The sequence below is a fragment of the Miniopterus natalensis genome, chromosome 4 (genome assembly GCF_054644295.1).
Source record: "Miniopterus natalensis isolate mMinNat1 chromosome 4, mMinNat1.hap1, whole genome shotgun sequence".
Lineage (NCBI taxonomy): Eukaryota > Metazoa > Chordata > Mammalia > Chiroptera > Miniopteridae > Miniopterus > Miniopterus natalensis.
This window is the reverse complement of record NC_142084.1, coordinates 23,584,553-23,612,170: the sequence shown is the minus strand read 5'-3', so window position 1 is coordinate 23,612,170 and position 27,618 is coordinate 23,584,553. Positions and strand designations below refer to the sequence as shown.

Below are 27,618 nucleotides of genomic sequence, written 5' to 3'. Positions count from 1 at the left end.
AGTGAAGTGTGAAGCGGGGGAGCAGTGGATGGGGAGGGGTTAACACTAGGAAATATGTCAATTCACCACACTAACAGAAGAAAAAATAATTCTATCATCTCAACAGATTCAAGAAAAGCACTGGACAAAAATCCATTTTCCAAACTATTACTAAAAAGACTACCTACAAAAATCCTATAGTAATCATCATGCTTAACTGTGTAATCTGAAAACTTCCTCCGAGATCAGGAACGAATGAACTCCACCCTGACCATCAAGTCAGCACTGTACTGGCGATCTGACCTGTGCAATACGGCAGGAAATGAAATGCAAAATGACTGGAAAGAAAAGTCATTACAAGCAGGTAATATCAACATATAGAAAAATGCAAAAAGGATCTACAAACTGTTAGAATAAATGAATTAAGGTTGCTAAATACAGGGTCATCATAAAACAATCGTATTTCAACATTCTAGCAACAAATAAGACCCCAAAAGCCACTTCACAAAAGAGAATATCTAAGTGGCCAATAAGTATTGGAACAGATGCTTAGCATTATCAGTCATTATGGAAATTAAAATTAAAATTAAAATCACAGTTGGACACCAGTGCACACTCACCAGCATGTCTGCAATGAGCAAAGTGAGAAGCCAGTTTGGCGAGGACAGGGGCATCCCTCTGTGAACTGAGGCTGCCACAGAGCAAGCCTCTGGGATGGCCGGTCTGTTTAGTCAGATGCCTTTAGAGGGTAGTCTGAGGGGGTCCCCAAGGTGTACTTAGGGACACCACATCCCTTAGTCCAGGTTCTGGGTCCTCAAACATCAGACAAATATTGTCCCGTGTGTTAGTTTCCTAGGGCTGCTGTAACAAATTACTCCAAATTGGGTGGTTTAAGAGAATAGGCCAGAAGTTCCAAATCAAGGTGTCGGCAGGTGGCACTTCTGCAGGCTCTAAGGAAGAATCTCGTCTCTTCTAGTTCCTGGTGGCTGGCAGCATTCTTTCTTCTGTGGCTACATCTCTGAAGTCTTCACGTTATCTTCTCCTCTGCATCGGTCATTTTCCTTTGTCTGTCTCTTATAAGAATACTAGTGATGGATTTAGGGACCACCCACATAATCCAAAAGAATCTCATCTCAGAATGCTTAATGACACCTGCAAAGACCCTTTTCTCAAACAGAGTCCCATTTCCAGTCCCAGGGAGTAGGACTTTGTATTTTGGGGTAGCCATTATTCAACCTACTACACTTGTGTTTAGTATTTTCCAAATAAAGGAATGAACTAGTGACACTGCGGAGAGACGGCCAAGGGAAGAATGGCCTGGGAAAACCTGCTGCGTGTTGGGAAGGGGTGAACTGGGAGGAGGCAGAAGCCTTACCATTCTCTGGGTACAGAGGGGAGATTGGGAGGATTTCAGAAAGGGCCACTAAAGCAGAACTCCCTTCTTTCCAGGTCCTGAGATCTGATCCCATAAAAGAAACTGCCTGGTTTACATATGCTTCCTAAAGGAGCAATAGGCGTGCTGTGGGAGGCCCAGGTGGACGCCCGTTCAATACCCGTTCTTTCCTGCTTCACTAAAAAGAATCCCACTTTTATTTGGGGTCATCAACTGCTCAGCCGGAAAAGTTCATTTCCCATGTTTCTTTGCAGCTAACAGGCATGTGATGCAGTTCTAACTAGTGAGACTTAAGGAGAAATATCCAAGTGAAGCTTCTGGAAAACCTGTTTTGCTAATAAAAAGAGAGACTTGTGCCCTGGCCAGTGTGGCTCAGTGGTAACATGTCGGCCCCACACCAAAGGGTTGAGGGTTCGATAATTGGTTAAGGGTACGTACCTGAGTTGCAGGTTGATTCCAGGCCCCAGCTGGGTGGGAGGGAACCAACCAATGTCCCCCCGTCCCCCCCTTACAAAAACCAATGGAAAACTATCTCTGGGCAAGGATTAACCAAGAAAAAAAAGACTCATTTGCACCCCCCCCTCCCCCAGCCCTTCCTTCATGAAACACTGGTGATGCCTCCAAGGTGTGAAGGTCAGATCCCTGAAACACTGTGGAGTCACTATATCTATCAGTCTACCTGAGACTTTTCTAAGAGAAAAACAAGCCCAACAGGGTTTAAGCCAGTGTTATTGAGCTTGTAATCAAACACACTTTTAAAAAATGAAACAGTATCTTTGTGCTTTACAGATACTATAAAGTCAATTATAGTTGGACCATTCGAATTTCTCTGAAGACAAAAAATAAGGCCTTCGGACCACTGTGGGTCGTAGACTGGCCCTCTGAGTTTATCTGCTGCTGAAACATTTGCAATAAAGTGCAGAGAAGGTTAATGTAGATTCTTTATTGATTTCACCAATGTATTAGTAGATATGATAATAATAAATGGTACTTTTACATTCTCTTAACCAAAAATATAACAAATATTTACACTCAGTAAAAATACAAAAAGCATACAGAGGCACCGTCTTTCTAAAAGACATAAGTTTCAGAGGTATCAAAATAGGAGACAAACATTGCTTGTTACAGGATACTTTACAATCACTGAATTGTGCAGTATAATTGCTATTAGATTGTTATGACTGTGCAGTTTTGTTTTTGTCTCTTGCTGAAGTTCATGTTTCAATTTTAAAAGATCAAGTACAACTGCATTCTGTGTATCAAAAATAAAAAAGCCTTAAAAAAGCACAACAAAAGCTAAAGATGAGCTGGGGTTCAAGTTTAAATTTGAAAATGTCCTGTGACACTTTTCTGAAGATTTATTTCTCCCTTCATTCTAGCCTTTGAGGTAATTCTAAAGGGATACATCTACTTTAGTATCACATTTTTTAGAAATTTAAAATATATCAGAATAACAATCATTGTTTTAAATATACAAGGAAACTTCCGTTCTTTCTGTAGCGGAGAAAACACTTTATAAAAATTAGGTTTATTTTGGAAACCCCCGATTACTGCCGAGTTCCAGCCTGGAGAGATGCTCCAGGAGGCTATGCAGGTGAAACAATATGAAATTTACCACCCTCATGAAAAACCACTTAAGGTTTTTTCTCCCTCAAAATCACACTGGAAGTAATCATTTGGAGGAAGTAAGAATCTATTAATTACAATGAACTTTTATGGAAGTATATGTTGGATTTACTAATTCTGCAAATCTTTTATCATGAAGAAATTGTGTTGAAACTTATTTGGCAAAAGTTTGCACCATGGATTTACTGCTTCAATAGTCCTGGCAGATTCAGAATTGTGGTGGGATGAGGGCATGAGTCTATTAAAGTTATAAATTTATAAAATAAAAACAAAAGCAAAGGGGTATTTAAAATTGGATCAAATACAGGTTAAGGCTTCTCTTGTTCTTGTCATGTGACAGAGAAGGCAGGAATGTAGCCTAAAATAAAATATGAAACCAAAACACCCATGATTTTTTAAGGGAAACGTACATATCATACTACAAAGCATTTGGCTTTAGTTCCTGATCAATGTGATCAGCCGATCCAAATACTCACAGTTTAAGCTTAGATGAAACAAAGGCAGCTACAAGGTGCAAGTCCAAAACCACAAGCCTCCAACTCTCTGTGCAAGATGTTATGTTACTGACACCATTAAGGACAAAGGTGTATAAAGCTCCCACTGGTTTGAAAGACCTGCTAAATAAACAGACACTATGCAAACAGCACATTTTTCTGGGGTAATGAATATAAAAATGGTGAGAATAAATACCCAAACTCGATGAAAAGATGGTTATAGCAAAAATATCTTCACTTTGGACATGAAAACAATATTGTGCAAGTCAGTGAAGGAAAAATCTGTGATCAGAGGATGACTGTTTACAGGCAAAATCACGACAGCGTCACTTTCAAACCAGGAATTTTGCCCTGGGCTACTTTCCATTTCAATGGACCCAGAAAGCTATGGAGCCAACCAGCCTCATTCTAACATACCTGGGGTTCATTTCTAAGGCTTAGGTTTTAGATTAACATTATTTTGCCCAGGGGAATTTTTCAGACATGCTATTTTTCCTAAAATGAAGAAACAATCATTTTGATGGAAAAGATAGACTACTGCCATCTACCACTTGGAACTGATTTATGATTTTAAAATGAAGGAGATAGGCAGGACACAGGGACAGAGGCAGGGACGAGATGGCTAGGAAAAACGAGAACACACCTGAAAGGAAGTCACAAACACTCAACCCTATACATTTACTATGGACCAGCACTCCGAGGTAAATCCATTTGGCTCCAAGCTGATCTGGGTAGTGCACATCAATGGCTTTGGCTTTTTTCTTTTTTTTGGTAGTCACAGAAATTAATTAAGCTCTCACTTGCCTTTACACTAAAAACAAATTAAAAAATTTAAACGATACTGAGAATACATTGTATTTCATTTGTAAAAATGTGGAAAGTCTAGCTTGTCCACTAAACCATCACTAAAATTTTAATTTTAAATAAATACCTAAAAGTGCCATGCCCAACAGGCTCTTAAAAAGTATATGTCCTTCCAGTCAAGGGCCAGGCTGGGAACTAAGACATAATTATTTCCATAATTCTAGCTCCTGTTTACCCCAACAAAATTTTCAACCAGTTATATACCTTCATGAGCTAGTGAGCCTGCTTTACTGCAGGCAGCTGGGAGCTGCAGGTTTGTAAGATCAGCTGGTCTCACACTGTGCCATGGGAGGGGTGCAGCAGAACACTGCCCAGAGCTAAATTCATCCTCAGGGTCACACCACCAATAAAGACACTTCCTTAAAAAAAGAACTCCATATCTGAGTTGAGAAAATTTTAGTTCTGGGTTTCTATAGAGTAGGATGCTCTAGAACCCATTCTCTACTTACAGATTATACTTTCAGTTAGATGCAGCATGACTTTCAGTTCAGAAAGACTTGGTATACATGTTATTTAACATAAAAATTTCACTCTTTGGAAATTAGGATTGCCCCTCCCTTTCCAAAGGACTGGTAAGAAACCAGTGGCAGTTTTATCTGGCCTTCCAAATCAAAACCAGCAGATGGAGTATTTTCCTTCCTAACACCTCAACCGCAAAGGGCTTCCTAGTCCACTTAGACTGAGACCCGACACTGCATTGGTGACGCAGATCCTTAAAGTCTGTACAGATCAAGCATTTCCTTCTGTAAAGATGACTTCTGTTTGGTTAGATCAGAGACAGTTTTATGGCCTCAAACATAAACATCAGCTAATGAGAGCTCCCAAATACAAACAAAACCACAAAACTTCAAATAATAAGTTACTTTAAAAATACACAAGAATATCCTCAATATTGGCAGATGTTTTGAATTTGTCCATTAGCCCAAGCTCTGGCTTGAAAATACTATGACTACTATCTTAAAAATAACTTGTTAAAGAAAAATCTAAAGTGATATAATATTTTACATGGGGAGGAAGCTTGGATTTGTTCTAGTAACTGTGGTCCCAAGGCAGGTGTGGTGTGCAAAGTGAAGACGTATTCAGGCACAGCATCCATAGCTGAGGAAACTACGCATCTGCAGGGATTAATGAAGGAGGCATGATTCAGGGCTAGCATTGCTCAGAGTACAGGGAATGAAACCTCTGGGTGAGGAGCAGCAGCGAGCTGTTTGTTGGCCTGTGGAATCATGAGGTGGTTCTGCCCACTCCTTCCTCTATGACTTTCAGCAGATGTCAAATGGGTCATTCACAGGCTAGACCGCTGAAACCTGTTCATTTTCTGAAAATAATAAGGATACAATTAAGTGGCAGATGAGCATATTCATGAATATCAACTAACAATCTAGTTATCTGTTACAAAATTAGTCAATTTCAACAAAGAAATCCTCCCAATGATCTTATCAAGGTTCAGATTTTCATGCAATAACATTTATGAGTTCTGATCACATTGAAAGCTGACAATAAACTTGAATTTCATAACTTTTTACTTTATTACTCTATTGTTTAAAAGGATAAAATTTCATTTATTTTAAACAAAGCAAACCACAGCTGCAAAGTCAATGAAGGGTTTTGCTAATAAGATGAACTATATCAAAAGCATGATTTCAGATAATTTTGCATTTTGATATTTCCAGTCTCAAGTTTCCATGGTTTACAGTCCATTAATATAAACCATGACTCCAACAATGTCCAGCACCTCTTAGACTGAGCTGCTATCAATCACATATAATACTCCATTTGAGATGAAAAACGGGACTGGGCACACAATCAAGCAGTTTGCCCTCTTTCATTTAAAAAACACACCATCATACTCAGAGATTTTTATTTATTTATTTTTTTAACAGAGACTTCTGAGGCATTTAAGAAGACATTTTGGGCCCGGCTGGCATGGCTCAGCAGTTGAGCATCGACCTATGATCCAGAAGATTTCAATTAGATTCCCCATCAGGGCACATGCCCGGTTGCGGGCTCCATCCCCAGTCAGGGGCGTGCAGGAGGCGGCCGATCAGTGACTCTCTCATCATTGATGTTTCTCTCTCTCTCCACTCCCTCCCTTACTCTCTCTGAAATCAATAAAAGTATATTTTTTAAAAAACCACAAAAACATTTCTGATTAGCTAAAATACCAGAGTAAAGACCATTTAAAGTGTTCAGCAATTCATTTAAGAGCCATTAAGGTAGTTTGTCAACATACCATCTGCTTCGCTATCTGCATCAGTCACATCTGTTAGTTTAGGATGGGATGGCTGCAAATTATGCCTCTGAGGCTGAGTTACAATCTTCGATGGAACACAGGCCATGGGGTTGCTACTGAGAAGAGCTGGTGGCAGTCTAGACAGGCTGTTATGCATCATCTTTGACCTCTGCACTGCCACACTATAATCTGGAGGTTTTAGGTGTAGGTGGGGTCCTTCCTTTAGGTCCGCTAAAGAAATCCCCATGTATCCGGGAGGAGTAGGAGGTGGCTCCCTATACCTATCCTCCTTCTTGGGTGAGGTGACACAGTACACTGGCATGGAAAATAAGCAATGGACATGTTAATGAAAAATATAAGAAATTAAAAAAACTCCTGAAACTTATTACGACGACAAAACAACTTAAAAACGGACAAAATGAATATGCAGTGATAGATTAAAAACATTTTTAAAACACTTAATAAACTTAATATTTAAACCTGTTTTTAAAATACATAAATTACATTAAGTTTTATAAACATTAAATAGAATGAGACAACTGAAGGAGATGGCAGATGACAAGATTCCTTCGAGGTTCAGCCCTCATATCACAGAAGTGTGTGAAAAACTCCTCAGGGAGTACCAACCCCAATGATGACTGAGTCCATCCTAAACATCTACTCTATGTTGATTGGATTTTCATAGAAATGACTGTTGGGCCCTCTATTTAAAGCTGTTCTCCCTTCCCCTGAGATATGGACCTCTGTTTTATGGCACTCCTGGGTAGACTAAGTTGTCGGTTCTGGCAAATAAACAACTTTAATTTTCCTGGTATAGAGGAGCTAATTCCTTTAAGGGTCTTACTTCAAACTTTTGCTCTGTAGTTAAGTGAAGAAGAAAAAAACCATCATTTTAGGAAATCCATCTCAAATTAAGTTTCTCTGTCAGTGCACACTAAAAATAACGGTGATTTAAAATTCTTTTCCCTAAGTTTATAAACCCTGGGACTAAGGCAAAGCTTTAAAAGCATCAGAAATAGGTTAGATAGAGTGGAAGATCCATGAAATTAAGACCAGTCTACAGAACCCACACAACAAAAGGCTCTGAATTTCTTGATCATAAAGGTGACTTTTAAAACAAACAATACCTCCATATAAGCAGAACAAATTAAAAAGGACCATTAAAGTAACTCTAAATTAATTTTCCCTTTTGAGGATCAAGTTTGTCCATAACTAAATTTCTAGAGCTCTGTTAGTAAAATCTGCATGTAGTATCAAGGTCAGAAAGGATTCCATTCCCGTCTGTGGGGGATGAACCGAGGGAATGGAAAGGATGTCAAAAGCAGACAGACAACAGTGAAGAATGTGAGTAACTTGCCCAGTCACCTAGAAATTCAAGGAAGAGATTAAAAAATGTATTTGATGCTTAAACACTGAAAGAATATACCAAGACAGCTGTGTGTGGTTAGAATAGAAGCCAGGAACAGGAGTTAGTGCACCCATGACATGCTCCAGGAGGGTATACTGAAAAATGTTCCAGATTTCCTCATCACATTCCTTCTCACCTGTACGACCTAACAGTATCAGGTTGAAAGCTTCTACCTTGTATGCATAGCAACTGCGGTCCAAATAATTTATGTGACAAAGAGGATATCCCTTTATTACTGTTACACAGTAATGAAGTATTTCCTCAATGAACAAAAATACCTCAAAAACAAAACAAGACAAATAAACCTGCCCTCTTAATTAAATGCCTTCATATTAGTCTTTTCATTTTAACAGGCTTTAATACCTGTCCCAAAGCCCTTGAGAGATCATGAACTTAAAAAAAATAATAATTTGTTTGAAGAGGGAAGAAGGGTTGAAGTGAGAGAAGGGATTTTTATCAAGAATAAAATTCTAAACCAAGTTGCCCCATTGTCATTTTTACCACTTAATCTCTAAATGTCACAGACATTTGCCACAATCTCTAAAAAGACACAACAGAGCTTACCAATCAAGCCCTTTTCTGTACTTGAAGTAATAGTTTTATAAGCTGGGTCAGCGCCATCCTTGGAGTCCAAGCCTTCAGATGACTCAGCTGGGGTGCTCTCCAACACTCTCCGCTTAACTGTCCCATAGTTTGGTTCGTAGATGTCAGAAAGAGAACTGGAGGAGGCCCAACTCTGCCTCATCTGATTAGTCTCTAGGCTTCCTTTACACTGACTGCAAGTTCTAGAGCAGCCTTTAGGGCAGGAATAGGGCTCAGAGTCAGAGGGTTCAACTTCAGCAATGGGGCCATCCAAATGGGTATGCCGGTAAGAGTTCAAAAAATCCCAGCCTTTTGGGTTTGGAAGGCTCTGGAAGTTGTCATGGGAACTGCTTGAACAGGAAGTCCAACTTCCACGACCACTATCGGCTGCTTCTATAATGATGTGTTCATGAGAAATCTCTTCATTGCTCATAGAAGATGAGACAGCTAAACTCTTGATTAGAGATGGCTTTGAGAGTGTCCATCTAAAATTGAAGATACACAATTAAAAGTAATTTACTAGCTTACTGGAAAACCTTTCTTCTGCCCATTGCAAGTATTAAATGTGTACAAGAGACTACAGAACACGTATCACAAGAGTTCATGCCAAAATAACCTAGTGGAAAACAGTGACCCTATCATCAATCATCACTAAACACCTACTGGCATTAATGTTAATACTTAGCTTAGAAACATACACTGAAGAGCCCTGGCCGGTTTTGCTCAGTGGTTAAGAGCACTGGACTGCAGACTGAAGGGTCCCAGATTTGATTCTGGCCAAGGGCATGAACTTTGGTTGCAGGCTCAATTCTGGTCGGGTTGGGAAGCGTGTGGGCGGCAACCAATCGATGTGTCTCTCTCACATTGATCTCTCTCTCCTCCTTCTACTCTCTCTCTCCCCCCCCCACTCTCTCTAAAAAGCAATGGAAAAAACATTCTCGGGTGAGGATTAAAAAAGAAAAGCAAATACTTAGCAAGATTTCCTTAGAATTTTTCTTGAATTGATTTTAAATGAAAATGAAAACTGAAGCTTAAAATGAATAAAATTAAGCATACACTTTTTATTCTTGTTTAACATAATGCTAGGTTCTCTCCATGCAGGTAGAATTAAGAATTCCCAACTACAGGAATGCACCTCTGAGGTTAGCCTATCTTTCAGGGTACCTCTCAGATAAGCCAAGTCCAATACCAAGTAAATAGCAACTTTCCCAACTCCCCACTATGAAATGAATTCTATCATTTACAGCAGGGGTCCCCAGATTAAGGCTCATGGGCGAAATCCAGCCAATAGGATCATTTTGTATGGTCTGGAGGAAAGCATTTTAAAGGGTTCAAACAAAACAAAACAAAACAAAACACTCCAAAGAATTTGAGACAGAGACCCTATGCAGCCTGCAAAGCCTAGAATATTTGCTATTTAGCCCTTTACAAAAAAAAACAACAGGTTGTGAACCTCTGATGTATAGTATAAAGCAGGAGCCACCAAACTAGGGCCCATGGTCAAATCCAGTCCTCTGCCAGTTTTTGCAAGTAAAGTTTTATTAGGACACAACATGTCTGTCTGTTTACATACTGTCTAAGGCTGCTCTGGTGAAACAAGGTTGAGCAGTTGAAACAGACCTTATGGCCTGCAAAAACTAAAATATTTACTAAGTTTCATAGAAAGATTGACCCCTGGTCTAGAAAATCATAGTTTAGAAGCCTTTACAAATATGATGATACTACTTTATTATATCTTACATTTTACATATTAAAGTACACCAAATCTAACAATATTTATCAGTTCAGAATCAATTTTTTCAAAAATTTCCATTTTGCTTGACTCTAATTAGAAATTTAGAGCTAAACTCTTTTGCTAGCTGGTAATTCTCACTCCCTAAATCGTATTTTCAGAGAGTAAGGGTCAAAGACGCAGTCTTTTCAGCAATCTCCAACCTAACAGTAAGGATGCTAAACCCCGCCCCCCCCCCCCACATCAATAACAACTTCACTTTGTGTTCTAACTGAAAAGGTTTATGTTCTGATTGAAAAGGTATATGTGATAGAAAGTTAACTTGAATTCAGTAACACTTAAGATATGAGCACCCATACATCTTTCAGAAAAGTACTTATTTGCATATCCAGTATAGAGAATACACGCTTGGCCTTCACACTCTAATAAGGATCCCCTTGCAACCACTCCACAGGGTAGCTGGGGAGCACTGTGCAGTGGCTACTTGGCTTAAGTTTTCTGGTATAAACACAGGCAAGGATGTTTACCCAGGGCCAAGATGACTATGGTCTCCTGTCCCTGAGGGGTGCTCTGTCTTTTCCAATGGCCCAGTGGAGTCAGGGACTGCTACAGCCTGGGAGGAACACCGTTCATCCTGTAGAGCTGCAGACATGGAGTCAACAGAGCAATTGCTCACAATGCTGGACCGTGAAGAAATCTCACTATGGCTGGAGTCAGATAGGTTGTCAGATTTAGCTGATGGTACAAGTGCATAACCTGAATGAGAGAAGACAAGTGATCAAACAACAAAATAAGAAAACAGGCGGGGGAATGTGGTCAGGGAGAGGACATTCCCTTACATATTCATCCACTTACCTACCCACACCATACCAATTCAACTCCAAGTTTAACAAATAAAGAAGTCAAGGCCACTATTACTGAGAAAACTAGTCCAACTATCTGCCCCAGGTTCTCACAAAGCTACAGAAATTTAATAAAACAAGAAGACATTTAGTATATGAAAAAAACATTAAGAAGTTACATATATTGAGTTTCTCAACTTCTTTTTAACTCTATGTCCCCTCTTTTGATTAACATAAATATTTCATGGCCTGACCTGAGTGTCCAAAATACCACCTCTTGAGGTACTGGTGAGAGACAGCAGTCAGGACTCAAGGGAAAGAATCATATTTTTGCTTTTCCAAACTACATATACTTACCCCAGATATTTTGCTTATGTCACCTAAGAAGTCGTGCCCCAAGTTGAAAGTCACTGTTTTAGTATTTTTTAAAAAATGGTTTTAGATTTGGATTTAATCTTATACCTAGTTTTCTTTGTCTTCACCAGCTTTGCAGAATATTACATTACATTCAACAGCTGAATTGACATAAGAATGTTATGAAAAAAACAGCATCTACCTATTTTAAATTGTTTTATGTCTCACTGCACAGCAGATATAGCTAGAGAGATTTTCTTTTGCATTCTTTGGGATAAAGGCTGGAGATGGAGTGAGGTGGAAGGATCCCAAAACAAGTCTGCAGCCTGATAGTTAAATGTATGTAAGAGTTAGTTTTCCTAAGTGTTAGAAAAGTAACCAAACTTCTTTTGTCTAAAAAGAAATGCTGTAGTACTCCCAGCAAGGAGTAGGTCTCAAAGAAGCAAACAATTATGTTCTTGTTCATTGAGAGAATGTGGCTCGATAGGTATATAACCTTTGGTTCAGTCCTTAGGAATCTCAAAAGCTATAGGCTTTATAATCATATACAACTCAAGTCATTAAAGAAAAAAACTGTGTTGAACAATAACCTTATTAAGCAGTTTCATTAACTATTTCAGAGAGAAAAATTAAGACCCAGAAAATGTGTGATTTATATTTAGCTTATAGGGCCAGGCACAGGACAAGCCAGTCTCAGCTCCTATCCATTCTCTGATCTTGGGATCATTACTATTTATCAGTGCCCTTCAGGAATTAACTGGTCAATTTGCAAGATGAGGTAATAAAAAATAAATTGAACAAAATTGAATGCGATTTATAGATACAGAGAACAGACTGATGATTGCCAAATGGGAGGGGGATTGAGGGGGCTGGGTAAAAAAGGTGAAGAGATTAAGAAATACAAATTGGTAGTCACAAAACAGTTACAGGGATGTACAATGCACAGCACAGGGAATATAGTCACTAATACTGTAATAACTATGTACAGTGCCAGGTGGGTACAGGAAATACAGGGGGAAGCACTCCTTAAACTATGATTGTCTGACCACTGTCCTATACACCTGAAACTAACAAAAATACTGAATGTAAACTGTAATAAAAAAATAAATTTTAAAATTCTCCAAAGAAAAAAATAATTTCTTTTTTATCCTAGGGGATAGACTTGCTTTACTGTTTTAAAATTTTCATTCCTATGTCCATTAGATGAGTATTTCGTAAATAGAATCAATTTTAACAATCACCCGGAAAGCTTACTAAAACACACATTCCTGGGCCCATCTCTAGCAATTCAAATTTGTGAGGTCTGTGGTGGAACAGAGTAACTGGATTTTGTAACAAGTTTCCCAGATGACCTTGAACCTGCTATGTTAGACCATTTCTCCCTCCTCCTCTGATCAGAGATATGAAAAGTGGATGATAAAAAAAAGTGTACGTGGACAAGATGCAGTTTGTTGCCTCCCAAACACTTCTTTTTCCTTTAGCTTGTGAAGTAGCTGCAGTAAGAAGATAGCAATAAAATTCTCTGAGGCAAAGGTTCTGTCTGATCAGATCGTTATTGGGGGTTTTAATGTGAAAGTATATACTGGTTCTTAAAAAGCCTCCTCTACTTATTTCACTCACAGACCCAGCTGCTACTGGCAGGAAATAAAGCCAACTACAGAATACAAGAATATGAAGTTTACTGACATTAATAACATGTAAAAATAAGGCACTTTAATTAAATAGGACTTTGTTGCTAGAGGATCTGTAACACTAACCATGAAATACTTATAAATAGTATTTTACTAAATTATTTGCCTAAGCTTTGACAAATAACTTAAGCTCCATTTACATTAATAAATGAAAACAAATTTAACACTAAAATTAAATAAGGAACTTCAGAGTGTCTTCCTCCTTTTAGACTTGAATCGCGTATAGAAGCAGTTTAGAGCGTTACTGTTGCCTCGGCTACTGGAATTGCAGATGTCACTCCCTTTCTCATCTTTGATGTTGCTCCCAACATCCTTCACTGTCTCACAGCTTTCTGCAGCTTGATTGTGATCTGCGTCCTCTTTTTTGCTGTTGGCTAGTCTCTCCCTTGAAAGGGTTCTTTCCCTAAATCTTCTAAACGGGGATGTCATTCTTTTTCTGGCTGTGTTCTCACAACTTGTCCTGTCTCTATTCTCCTCAGTGGCCTTCTTGGTCCTGTCTGTTCTTTTGGCTGTGCTCCTGGTAATTTGAAGGATTTTCTTTTGCAAGTAAACCCCACCTATGCCGGGGTAGCTGTGGCCACTGATCTCGGTGCTGGACTCACTGGGAGGGGATGAGGTAGACCCTGAGAGGTGCAGCAGGATGCTGTGATCAGATATGATACTGCCAACTGGAGGGAGAGATGCAAAAACCCTGTCATGGTCAATTAATTCTTTCCAATTAATCACAATTAGCCTGGTTTATATAACATTTCACTATTAAAAACTCTAACACCCCCACCCCCCACCAAAGAAAAGAAAAATCTAACATCTTAATATCTGAAAAATTGAAATCTAGCAACATATAATTTAATGCATGGAGAGTCTTCTATATAGCATTACACAGTAGTCAGTGCAAGACAGAACAAAGGATAAAGGTTACCTTGATCAGAATAAGCTGGTAAAAAATCATAAGCAAAAATATTTTAAAAAGTATTTCTTAAAAGTAACTACCTATAGAATGTTCAGGCAGATTCTACTAAGAAAAAGGTTAGCAAAAATCAGATAGGCCCAGCTGGTGTGGCTCAGTGGTTGAATGTCGACCCGTGAACCAAGAGGTCACTGGTTCAGTTCCTTGGTCAGGGCACATGCCCCTGGGTTGCGGGCTGGATCCCCAGTAGGGGGCATGCAGGAGGTAGTCAATTCATGTTTCTCTCTCATTGATGTTTCCATCTCCCTATTCTTCTCCCTTCCTCTCTCTCAAAAATCAATGAAAACATTAAAAATAATAAAAATAAAGTAATGTTTGCTGGGAGTAGAAAATGAGAATAGTACTTAAAAAAATCAGATTGGACATATAAATAGTATACACAATAAATGTATTTATAAAGCACAATTTCTGATCCTGTTATATCTCCAAGGTGGAAAGGTTGCCTTATTTTAGCACTGGGGAAGATAAAAGGTTAAGGACTCCTGATGTCGCACTTTTTAAAAGTTCTTACTTGTTTATGGTGGGGGAATAGGTGAAAAAAGTGAAGGGGAATACAGTTAATAATATTGTGATAAGTTTGCATAGGGACAGATGATTACTAAAATTAGAGGGTTGATCACATTGAAAGGTATGCAAATATTGAATCCCTGTGCTGTACACGGGAAACTAATATAATTTTGTATACCAACTACATACTTAAAATATTTTTTAAAAAGTTCTTACCTGTTTAAATTCTTTGTGAAAAATATGAAGGCAGGCTTATTTTCTTAATTGTTAGAAAACAAAGAACAAATTCCAAAGTTCAGCAAGGACTAGGAACTTATCCTAATAATAATGTATGTTTAGTTTAATAGCATTTTTGTTCAGTCATAGACCTCAGGCAAAAGTCTATCTACAGAAATATAAAGAAATATTTGGTGGGGGTTTCGAAAGAGTGTATGTAAGAACTGGAAATAGTTTTGAAGAAAAAAACTTCTTCCGGTTCCTAAGAATTCTCCACGTGACTATGATAGGCTCACAATAAACATCACAGTTGCTTGTTGGTCACACATAGAAAGACACAATGGAGAAAAGACTTCTCTAATTCCAGAAGTGAGAGTGAATTTTCTGTTGGGAGTAAGAACAATAGGGAAATTCCTGTTCCTATACCTCTTCCCACAAGTCACACTGGTTAGAGAATTGTCTATAATGGGACTTTCTGAATAGCATCCCAAAGCGGTGGAGGGTGTAAAGGTGTTCCTGAAAGAGCACTGAGATCACACAGGCACTGTTCCCCGTCCCACTTCTCCAACCTGAAAGGACCATTGAGGTAGTAAAGAGATGAAGCAGACTCGCCTGCCTCATAAAATCATGCATGAGCTACACACAACAGGATCAGAAACATTTGTTTTATAAACACACCTTTTATATATACTATGTCCTATTTATTTTTACAAAGCTTTTCTTAGTAAAATCTGAATGAAAATTCTAGCCAGTCTCAGCTATGTGAATAAGGGAAAGGGCAGGTCAGCTATGGAGCTATGTCATCCTGGGGGTAGAAACAGGGAAAGAGAAGAGACACTCCAACTTACTGAACACTTACCATGTATCAGCCTTTATATATATTATTTCATTCAATCCTTATATAAAATAGGTGGTGTCGTTCCCCCCCACCCCGTTTTACATATAGGAAACCTGACCTTGTAAATCAGTGACTTGTAGTGTAGTGACACAGCAATAGGAGGGGACATAGAGTCAGGATCCAAATCAGGTCTGACATCACTGTACCACACTGCTGCGACACAGGGAGCAAAATTAAGAAAAATCCTCCAGAAGTGAGATGACACTTAGGACTTGGGAGCTGAGGAAAGCTCTGGAAGCTTTTCCTTCCTGCTGTAATTCATAAGCTTGTCTTCCCTCTGACTATGTACTATTCAGCACTGTGACTATTTAAAGATGTAATTCTTTTACATCTGTGAAAACAATGCCAGGACTAAGGAGCCTTTTTCAACAGGGTACACACAAAGTGTGGATGGGCCAATGTAAAAACACACACACTATTTAGAATGCTATAAGCCAACACAATGACACCTACATGCATACTGTCCAGGCTAGTCAAGAAAAACTTAGTCTGAATTACAAAAACATGTAAATGAACAAGAGTGATTTCAGATTATTTTACCTCAAGAGGTTCTATATGAATAAATATAAATATAGAAATCCATAAGGGTATTGGTTATTTTAAATCCTGATTAACAAAAAGGTAATACTCCATTACTAAAGAAAGGAATGCATCAACCTAAATATTTGTTTCTTTTCCTAAATCTTGTTGTTGGTTAAAAACAATTTCTTCTAGAAATTCTCATTTTCAAATACTCCACAGAATAGCAACATTAAGAATCTGCACAGAACGAAACTACTAGGACCTCTGCCTTCATTCTTATCCGTGCTTGTCCTCTGTCAAGTAAGAACCAAACACTGACTACAGAAGTCCTACGTAATACCTGGAAAGCATATGAACAATTCCAACCAAAATATGCAAGTTCAAAAAGTATTAGAAGTTATGCTTCCCTTCATATTTTGTTATTACTACAGAATGAAAAATAAAATGTGTTACAAAGTGTTGTCTGGTAAAGCAAGGACCAGTTTGCACTGCCTCGTCTTACCTTTGCGTGGGGAACCTTGAGGAGATCCAGGAGGACTCGAATGTAAGGATGACGCCACAGAAATAGTATCTTCTGTATGTTTCTTACCACTCATTTCTTCAGTTGTTCCTGAAACTTTCTGAGGTATACTTGTACCTAAAAATAAAACCAAAAAAGCAAATAAGCATCACTTCACAATTAGAAAGCCTATAGTTGCCTGAATTACTACATAACTAAAGCCACGATGCACAATGGCTAGTGTATTCAACTGAAATGTGTAAATGACAAACGCACTAAATGACTGGGTAATGGTATACAGAGATTCTCACCTCTAGGTTATTTGTTCAAATTCAGCCAGTAAGCACAGACCAGATTATAATAGTTCTTGTTTGTTTTGTGACATAAGGGAAATTGATTTAACAGTCTAAGTCCCAGGCCCCACAATTGATACACCTGTAGGAAGTATTAATAGAGAAGGCATATATTCAAACTCTTCCCTCCCCTCTAGAGGTGGCCTCTCTAAGTCAGGGCGAGGCATGTGGCAGGGGCAGTGTGGGGATGTTGGCACTGTCACTACCTGTGGTGCATCTGTGCTGTGGGAATACAGAAGAGGCTGCAGGGCTGCCAGTCCAGCCCTTTTCAAGAGCACTAAATTCACACTACAGGAGAGAAGTAGACAACAGAAAGAATCATGAATTTATAGAAAAATAGTATGGAGCCCAATGGAAACATTCCTGCAAAGTTCTATCATTACTCTTGTCCAACAGGTGGTCGTGTTTAGCATAGATCAAACTTAGCAATGGTTTCCATATATTGACATACATCTCTAAGAAGTATCAGAGAGCTATTGACACTGTACTCAACCAGTAAAGTAAGCCCAACTTTGACAAGGATTCAGCATAGTGACAAGCAGCCCTTTGACACTGAAATAATTCAAATCACAGCGTACTTGCCGTTTTTACTTAATAAGTGCCATTTTTAATATCAATGTATTTATCACATAGATGAAGTCTGTATTACAAGAAGAGGGAAGAGGGCTACCTGGTACAAGTAATAATGCATCTCAGGTGATCACATCCAAGCAAGAAACCAGAGCTAGACCTGTCCCATTTATTACTCCTAACAAGTAAACTTATCAACTTGAATTTTGCATTCAATTCTCTTCATTTTCATAGTCACCAAACTAGTTCAGGCTCTGAGGAACTTCCAGTTAACTGTCACATCAGCTTTCCATTCGGGTCTCAGTCTCCAGTCTTACTGCAGCCCCTACTGTTCTCCAACATTAACTGGCCCTTGCCTTGCTCAGATCTCTTTGATAGCTGCCCACTGGCAACCTTCCTTTAGCATGCCATTTTATAACTTCAGCATGCTTATGACTTTACTTATCTTTATCCTCGGTGGCTATTTAGCACAGTGGTTAAAAGCAAAGACTTTGAGCCAATTAGCCTGGGCTCGACTCCCAGCTCCAACACTTACTGGTAATGTGTAAGTTACTTAGACCCTCTACGGCTTCCCCGTCGAGTGAGAGTAGTTCCTATCATGCAGGGTTCTTATAAAGGTTAAATGAATATAATATATAGTTAGCAAAGTGCTTAGAACTGTGTCTAACACCCAGTAAGTGCTCTGTATCAGCTCTAATTATTATTGTTTCAACATTCTTCCTGTAGCTTAGTACTCAGAGGCAGCAAACTGCCTGTAGCTCCTTGGAGATACCAAGTTTTTCCTCTGCCTGAAGCAACTTCTCTGGAATCTTTGCCGAATTACCTCTTTCCTGATCTACTTTTATGGATCTGCTTAGGTGTTATCTCCAAAAAGCCTTCTCTGAAGCTTTACTTTACCTCTGCCTGCCCTAAAAGCTCCCCCTCTTCTGTTGTTTTATAGGTTCTGTACAGATCCCTGGCATAACAGCAAACTCATTTTATTGAAGATACCCATTTGTGTGAGTGTCTATACCACCAGACTGAAAATCTAGCAAAGGTATAGGCATTTCTTTTCAACTTTGGATTGCAAACCAAAATCAAATTAAATTCACATTTCACAAAGTTCTACCGACTATGTCCTATGTATAATGCATAGACTAAGTAATAACGCTAGGCTAATAATGCTAGACTAATTACCAAAACTAATCTGGCTTCCAATCTAAAAGCTATAATAGTGATACTATTAAAACAACAAATAAAAGTAATTTTGATAATGTCTACATGGTCGAACAGACGGAAAAAAAGTGTGGTTTATACTTTCTGTACTTTACATGCTCTTGTGTCTCCTAACTAGGGTTTTTAGAAGTAGTCATTAATGAAAAACCAACATACAGTCCCTTTTAGAATAAGCAACTTCATTCTTAAAGGTTGCATTTGCATTAGGTAATTGATTAAATGCACCTTTGACTGCAGTAAGCCCTTGGTACCCAAGTGTATTGCTGTTAGGTTTTCAGTTGATCTGATTACAGGAATTCCAATGTCAGCATTTAAAACATGTATACTGTCATCAAATACCTATAGGCAAAATGACACATTTTAAAATTCATGAATGATGGTTAATTACACAAAATACAATAGCTGATCTCCTGAACACTTACATTAGTAACTATTTTTCATTCGAACTCCCCTGGAAATTCCAATTAAATGAATGTGATATTAATTGTGAATACTCACTCAGTGTGGCAGGGTCTTTTGATTGCCCCTTCTTCCTGGTGGGGTGCAAATTAACAGCTGGCACTTGAAGCACCTGGCTTACTCTGTGGGACTGATGCAAATGGGCTTTAGCTGTTTGACCAGCTGATCTCATAGGCACTGGAGACATTTCTGACAATTTGGCTGATCTTTTCTCAGTTAAATTCTTGGTCACTAAAAGAAGAGAGTAAGAAACATGTAATTCTGCACTCTTTTAGGGAAGGTTATTACCACTGACAATAAATGGCTGCATTAAAACTACCTTTTCAACACAGAAAATATATTAATTTTCCTAAAAATAACTTCATATATTATAAAATGTTATCTCTACAATTTTTATAGAATTATTTTGTTAATTTTACTTTCTAAATACTTTTTGAATATATTTAACTTCATTAGCTCTACCTCCACCATCACCCTGAAGGCCAAGTTAAAATCCTCTGGTCTATACTATATATATATATATATATATATATATACACACACACACACACATACACACATACACACTTTTTGTGGGACAGATCCTGTCTCAGGTTTCTTTGTACAAATACCACAGGAGGACACCAACTCCATGCAGACAGCAGCCGAGGGGTCACACCAGTCCTTCCACCCTCACATTGGTGGACAGAGACCTCTATTCTGGAGCCTCTGTGGGGGCCTGGGCACCTTTGGGAGCCTGAGCTGGAACCTGAGCTGTAGCCGCAGCCACCGCCTGGGCCTTTGGCTGGTAGAGCCTGAGACCCTTGGAATGTAGACATGAGCATACTTCCCAAACTTGAGGTGAGTGATGTAAGCAAGTTGACTGAACTTGTGGCTGCTGCCCTTTGGGATCTTGGGCTTGACCTCCTTGGGCTTTACAAGGGCCTTGATAGCCGCATGTGCACTCATGGCCTTGGTGTTGTCGGCCTGCATCTTCTTCAGGTCTTTCTTGTTGTGCTTCTTGGCAAAGTGCATGTTCCTCAGGAACTTGGGGTCCACCCCTTAAGACATTCGAATCTTTGTGGTTAGGGTTTCTTAATGCCATTTCTGGGACTAATTATACACGCGGTGTGGTTCTTGGACTTGGCGATGTCTGCACCAAAGCCTGAAGCTCCCAAAACACCTAGGACTGGAAGAGCTTACATCTTCTCATTTATACTACTGAAATATCCCCTCACTGTCTCAGTTCTAGTTGCCTTCAAGCCATTTTCCATACAATAGCAGGGTGACTTTTCCAGTGTGAAAATCTGATTATATCACTTTCCTTCTCCAAATTCCCAGCACAAACCTTCAGATGACTTGCCACTACTATTAGGATCAAGATCCAAATTACCCGAACAAGGCCTGACAGGCCTGTATGATCTGGCATACCCTGCCACTGTGCACAGACTAGATTAGATGCTAAGTTTTATATTCTCAAGGCATCCTGTGACTTTCTTTCACAGCACTGATAATTTGGGGGGGGGGGAGAGACACAAAAGTAGACTTACAGTTGTTCATATGAAAAATAATACAACTAATAAATAATACAAGAATAAACTGTGTTTCGCATACTCACAACTGTAAACCTACTGTTGCCAACCCCTGTATCCGTGTGATTAATCAATTAACGTCCCTTCACCGGCCCCGGACTGTAACTAACAGAGTAAGGGCTGTATATTGTTCACTACTAACTCCCTGTGTGTCCAGTGACCTACAAAAAAAGACCATTAATAGGTATTTGTTGAATGAATAGGTGAAATTACTGCAACAGTTACCCACAGGAATACCAGAGATATGGTTAGAATATTTAAAAATGTTAGAATTAAAAACTGAGAACTCTCAAGTTAAGAAACAAAAAGTTGTTTCTTTTGTATAAAATCAATACTGTAATCCAAAGGAAAAAGCTCTTCATTCAGGAAGCACTTTTAATTCTTCTGTCAGTTATTCAGCATGGTTTCAACACATCCCTCCATGACCGATTTGTTTTAAACAAGGCAAAAGCAAAATTAGAAAACTTACCCTGCCCCAGCACAGCTATAATAGCTACTATGCTTCTATTTTGAGAGCCCAGAGAATATTTTGAGTGGTAAGAAAGTCAAAACACAGGGACTTCTAGGGGATGATATGCACTGTCTCATCAACTAATAGAATCCAAGATGTTACCTTTTGGTTAGAGCCATAAAATACATTTTCCCCCTCCTCTCAATCCTAATCAATTCTACTGACACTTTATTAATTGCTACAGTACAAAAAAAAAGTCAAGAGACAACTTTAAGTATAAAAGGACTTCATAGATGAGTATCAAAATCTGCATATACTGACTTACTACGAAGAACCAAATTCTACAATGCTCAGCAATCAACTATTGATTGGGTTTGGGATGGTCATTATTTAAACATTTAAAAATCAGTTTTGTAATAGAAATCAAAGATTCTCAAACCAATTTAAAGAAATATGCATTAAATTAAATTTTCACAAAACTCACTTTAAGGAAGTCCCATAGGTTTTCTCATTAAAAAAAAATTTAAATATATAGTGAAGGACATCATTTTGTATTAAGAGAAAAGACAGATAAGTTTAGGGTGGGTATCAGAAGACAAGGGTACACAGATGTAGGGGGGAGGGGAGAAAGAGAGAGAGAAAGAACGCAGAGGTTAGTATGTGGAATCTTTCTGGGCCTTAAAACTGTAACAATGAGCAAAGCACAGAAGGCATTTCTATGCTTGTGAATATCCCAAATCAGGTTTAGGAAACAAAGAAAAGCTGACAGTGAAAACAAAAGACAAAACAAATACCCTTTTCTCAGATGAAAGCAGGAATAATAAATCATGCTCCGTAACCGCAAGATGATAAAATCTATACTGAGTTACTTGGGGAAAAAATAATTTTGATGATTATTCAAAGCAGGGTCAGGGTGCTTTAATAAATTAAGTATGTAATGGTTTTGAACATTAAAACATGCATAACTTTAAAGATTCTATACACTTTTTCAGTCTTTACTCTCCATAGTACCATTTTCCCATGGCTGACACTATTCTTGATAGCCCATGTGTAAGAAATTTTCGCACATACCTTCCAAGTCTATATGTACTTAAGAATTCACCAGCATTTTAATATCTGTGTGATTTCTTTTTTACTGTAACATATTAGAACATCTTTGTATAAGCAGTTTTTTGGAGGGTGCATTATCTCATTGGAATACAATTCCAATACCAGACACCTCACAGATTGCTGTGAGGAGTAAATGACATTGTTTAAAAAGAGCTTAGCATGGTTGCTGGCATACAGAAAGCTCTCATTGTTAGCTTTTATTATTTCTTTCTCCTAATTTAATAGGTCTGATGTAGAAAGAGCCAGAGAGTTTATAAACATACTCCAAGCCCTTGCTCAATGAAGAAAGCCTTGCTCAGATGTAATAAACGAGACTCAAACTGTCCTCACCCTTCACGGGCATCCTTCCATCACACTCCTTTCCTTTTCTCATCAGTAGAAGTGTTCAAGATATTATTTTTATAACAGTATTTTTATTTATTTTTTAATTTAAATATATCTTTATTGATTTCAGAGAGAGGAAAGTAGAGGGAGAGAGACAGAAACATCAATGATGAGTCACTGATTGAGCCCACAGCCCGGGCATGTGCCCTGACTGGGAATCGGACTCCAATCGCCTGGATCCCAGGTCAACGCTCAACCACTGAGCCACGCCCGGCTAGGCTATAACAATATTTAGTAAATGAATTGTTACCCTAAGTTTTAAAAGTCAGTCATTTCTTAAAATTTAAAATCAATATTTGGTTGTATTTCCACTTTCTCTTTTTGACATCTATTATTATGCATATTCCATGCCATTTATCAGTCTCAGGGTCAACCTCCGATGGTTTCCATTTCCCCCAATGAGAAACACAAAAGAGAAAATCTGAACCTTCCCCTCCAATATTCTGTCAGCATTTAACATGTTCTATGCTTTCCATTGGTATACACATACTCACACAACACTTATTATTTAAGGTCATCTTTATTTTGTTTACAACGAAGAGTATATTGTATCATCTCTGATTTCTGCTTTTACAACTAATGATTTCCTTGACCCAAACACATGCATTCTTTTTTGTACTTTTAAAAAACAAAACAATTTTGAGGATAGGCTCTTTTTTGCTCATATTTTTAATATATTAACAGTATCAGAATATGTCTGATTTTTCTTGTTTTACCTTACTTACTGACACCTATAATATACTTATGATCTCTAACAGTGTTTTAATTAAATTTCTTGTATTTTCTATTTGGTAAATATTATCCATGACTTTTTTTTTTTTTTTTTAATATATCTTTATTGATTTCAGAGAGAGGAAAGGCGAGGGGGAGAGAGAGACAGAAACATCAATGACGAGAGTCACTGATCAGCTGCCTCCTGCACGCCCCCAACTGGGAATCGAGCCCGCAACCCGAGCATGTGCCCTGGCTGGGAATCGAACCCTGATTGCCTGGATCCTAGGTCGATGCTCAACTGCTGAGCCACGCCTGGCCGGGCTATCCATGACATTTTAAAAAAAGGTAAACATTTCATTTATTTTTACTCTTAATTTAGGAATAAAGGTAAAAATGTTCTCAAATAGAAGTGCTTCAGTATAATGTTCCAGTTTTTACAAGAAGACTTTATAATGTTTTTTAAAGACGAACTATTTACCCCTATTTCTTGCATAAGGTAATCATCAGGAATGGATGGAATTCTCTGATTAGTAGGATAACATGATGCTTGGGTTTTGTCAGTAACCTTTTGTGAGTGTAAGTTAACTTTCTTGGAACTTCAGCACAACTCTAGAGAAGCAAATTTCTATTTTATTGTGCTATTTAGTGCCACATAAAAGAAAACTTGTACTCACAGGTACCATATGCAGGTTCCAACTGCAATGACATCATTTGGAACTTCTCCTCATCTGTCTCCACATCCAGACTGGAAAGATACTGCTTCACTTTCCTTGCCATCTGGGCATCCTCGTATAGCTTCTTAGCATTAAGCAGAGAGCTACGGCGTGCTCTTTTTTTGTGAGCACCTCCCTGAACATCCAGCATGTTTGAGTTTGTGCTGCCTTGACTCAATGACCTGTAAGAAGATGGAGATCACAATAAAGGGCTGTAAAGATGAGAATGAAACACGGCAGACTGAAGATAAATTTGTTCTGTTAATACTATTGCATGCTGATGTAAATGAGTTAAAAGATGAAGAGCATTAATGCAAAGTAATATGGCACATATGGCAATGTTCTAAGATTTGGCAAAGTGCAGAATTCAAAAGAATAACTCCTCGCTGAGTAATTAATTTCATCAGACTTGTGTTTGTGCCTATGTAAGCCATGGCACAACTGTGACAAATAAAAGCATCCTCTGGCCCTGGTGCTCACCCATGTACTCCATATGGCATGAGCTGGAGTCAGGACAAACCCATCCTCAGCCAGATCTCTGCACCAGAGTTCTTCAGCATGAAAGTTTCTAGAGCAGCTCTGCTTGCCTGTGCTGCTTTGGACATGTTACGGCCATCACCATACCAGTCTACAGCAAGCCCACTCTTAGCATATCGAACAATTTTACCAGTATCCAGATTTTGGCCAAAATCCAAAGAGAAAACCAGTAAGAAAAATAACAGGATTTATATTCAATTCAATAGAGTCAGAGATCAGAAATGCAATTAAAAGTTACTCGATTCTTCCACTCACATATGATATAGTTAGGCAATGTGTGGGTACTAGGACTGGGGATCTGGGGCCTGAGATCTTCATTCTACAGTGTTTCTGATGTGATGGAACTGCAAGCTGGGCAGAAATAACCACAACTCAAACTAGCTTTAGTTTCACCCAATTCTCCTCTCTAGACTACACCAAGAACCAGAGAAAAACCCGAAACACAAGGCTATTTGTCCTTTCTAACAAGGCCATCCAACACAAGGTTCTACGATGAATTTTATTTTAAAGGCAGTTGCCATTCCAAAATAACAAAGGTATCTGGTTTTTCTAAATTAGCCTAATATTTACAGAAAAATATTCTATGTAGACAACCACACAATAATTTGTTCTTCAGTGTTCATATACCAAGTTTAAAACAGATACTAAAATCCTAATGTTTTCATTGTATATTAAGTGAAACAAAGCTGTAAAAGGGTTATGGTTCTTTTTTTTCTTTCACAATTTTAAGATCTTTGAAATAGGGTGTGTCTTACATTTAATGGCAACTATTGGTCAGGCAGAAACTGTGATGTAGTTGTCACTGATCACACTTGCAAAAAGCTTCAAAACTTGCAGAAAGGTTTGGAAGAAAATCCAATGACATTAGTGAGTTACTCTATTAACCCAGGAACCAAATGATTTTAAGGAGGTAGTGAATGTGACAAGTTCAAAAACATTCCCAAAGCAGGCATTAAAGGGGGCTAGCTGTTAAGTATTTGCAAAGCCAGCCTAAGAGCACAGCACCAATAGCTTTTACCTCTTTTATGACTTGTTTTAAAAAATGCTGCATTACCAACACACTTGATGGCAATATCATTTGGGGAGAACCCCCCAGAAACTAATAACTCTAAAAGTGATTTAGAAGATGCACGTTCTTAATATGAAGAAGTTTTAGAAAGACCCAACCAATTTAATTTGCTTGTATTTTCCTTTTCATGAATGTAAAGGGTGTTATGTGATAAAAATACATAGGTTTATATAAGAGCTCTTTCATTAAGTGTAAGTTTAATGGTACCTAAAATAATTGTGTGTCTAACAATAGAAATGCAGTTAAATTAAACCCCCAAATTTAGAAGCAAATACAAACATTTGATACTTTTACCTTAAGTGATATTCAGAGAGAGAGAGAGAGAGAGAGAAAGGGACACCACAAATCAAACATACATACATTTCTAATAAATAAAAACTGTGATAACTGACAAAATGTCTTCCACCTCCAAAACAGAAAATGCTGTAATGCAAAAATGAAAATACCTAGTGTCTGCTAGCATCACACAATGCAAACCTAAAGCTGAATCATCAGTGAGTAAGGAATATTAGCCATTCAAATAGCCCAAATTCCCACTAAGATATATGGACCAAGTTCTCTTCTTTATAATAGTAATGCTGGGATTCAATTTCTACTTTCAGTGAGAGGAACCAGAAAAGACAGAGACATAAATGTATAATACAGAAGAAAACACATGAGAAACAAAGAAGGGAGGAAAAGATAGAAGAAAAGTCAAGTTCACCAAACTTCAACAGAAAACAAGACCACAAGCAAGACAGGACTCAAGTTAAAGTAAGTGGCTCACCAAAAATCCTTCTAACATGTAATAAAAGCTTCTAACTTCATGATTCACTATAGTCTTAAACAAAATTCTTCTTACACAACCCCTTCATCCACAAAAGCCATGTCTTTCTTCATCAAAAAATGAAATGACTACATAGATTATTTATAATACCCTAAAAATTCTATGATTCTAAATAGGTATCTAGCAGAGATCTGAACCTACCTGAACAAAAGGTGGTAGTTTTTGATTTTATTACACTTTTAAGAGAGGTAAGAGAGTCTTTGCTTAAAAATAGGAGAAACTGAAAATAAAATTCAATCAATACTGTAAGTATCATGGTATTAGAAGATCTGAGGAATTAAAATCATCTTCTATTCAATTATTTACTAACTCAGTTTTATAGTATCGTTAGGATAAGGAATGCCTCTTTTTGGAAAATTGATGTAAAAAACATAATCTTTATAAACAAATCTCTTATCCATTTTTATATTTATATATTTATGTTTATAAAACATGACATTTGAATAAAAGAAAATGGTGTGGACTCTGGAATCAGACTGCCTAGGTTTGGATCCACCACTAGTGAGTTGTAAGAATTTGGACAATTCTATCTTTCCCATCTGTACCATGGGAATAACAGTATTCATCTTATACGGTGGTTTGGAGAATGAAATAATTCATATAAAGTGCTTAGAACAGTGTACGGTACATTGCAAGCACACAACAAATATTTCCTATCATCATCATCATTTAACTGACCTTGTTCAAAATCTAAAAGGGACTTTTGGAACGTCAATAACAAAAACGGAAAATAAAAGCTAGTTCTATCACTACTTTCACCTTGTTAGCAAAAGGCATTTGTCAGGAATGTAGGTTGACAGGGTTAATAGAACGCATGCTATTTTATGTGCGTGCATTAA

The 27,618-nt window shown here is 38.1% G+C and overlaps 1 protein-coding gene across 6 annotated transcripts in view; it reads right to left on the bottom strand.

Moving 5' to 3' along the window:
• Nucleotides 1–2,300: 2,300 nt before the first annotated feature.
• Nucleotides 2,301–27,618, bottom strand: part of RAPGEF6 (Rap guanine nucleotide exchange factor 6) — a 186,207-nt gene continuing 160,889 nt past the window's right edge. For 3 of the 6 annotated variants that reach the window (XM_016197093.2, XM_016197094.2, XM_087816406.1), the window contains 7 exons: nucleotides 24,309–24,529; nucleotides 19,444–19,635; nucleotides 16,811–16,945; nucleotides 10,839–11,067; nucleotides 8,562–9,064; nucleotides 6,590–6,904; nucleotides 2,301–5,674 (listed from right to left, as the gene is read on the bottom strand). In XM_016197093.2, the coding sequence (XP_016052579.2) occupies nucleotides 5,649–5,674; nucleotides 6,590–6,904; nucleotides 8,562–9,064; nucleotides 10,839–11,067; nucleotides 16,811–16,945; nucleotides 19,444–19,635; nucleotides 24,309–24,529 (1,621 nt within the window). In that variant the 3' untranslated portion in view covers nucleotides 2,301–5,648. Of the gene's footprint in view, nucleotides 5,675–6,589; nucleotides 6,905–8,561; nucleotides 9,065–10,838; nucleotides 13,867–16,810; nucleotides 16,946–19,443; nucleotides 19,636–24,308; nucleotides 24,530–27,618 lie in introns of those variants that run through there. The other 3 variants (XM_087816407.1, XM_016197095.2, XM_087816409.1) reach the window with 3 other exon arrangements.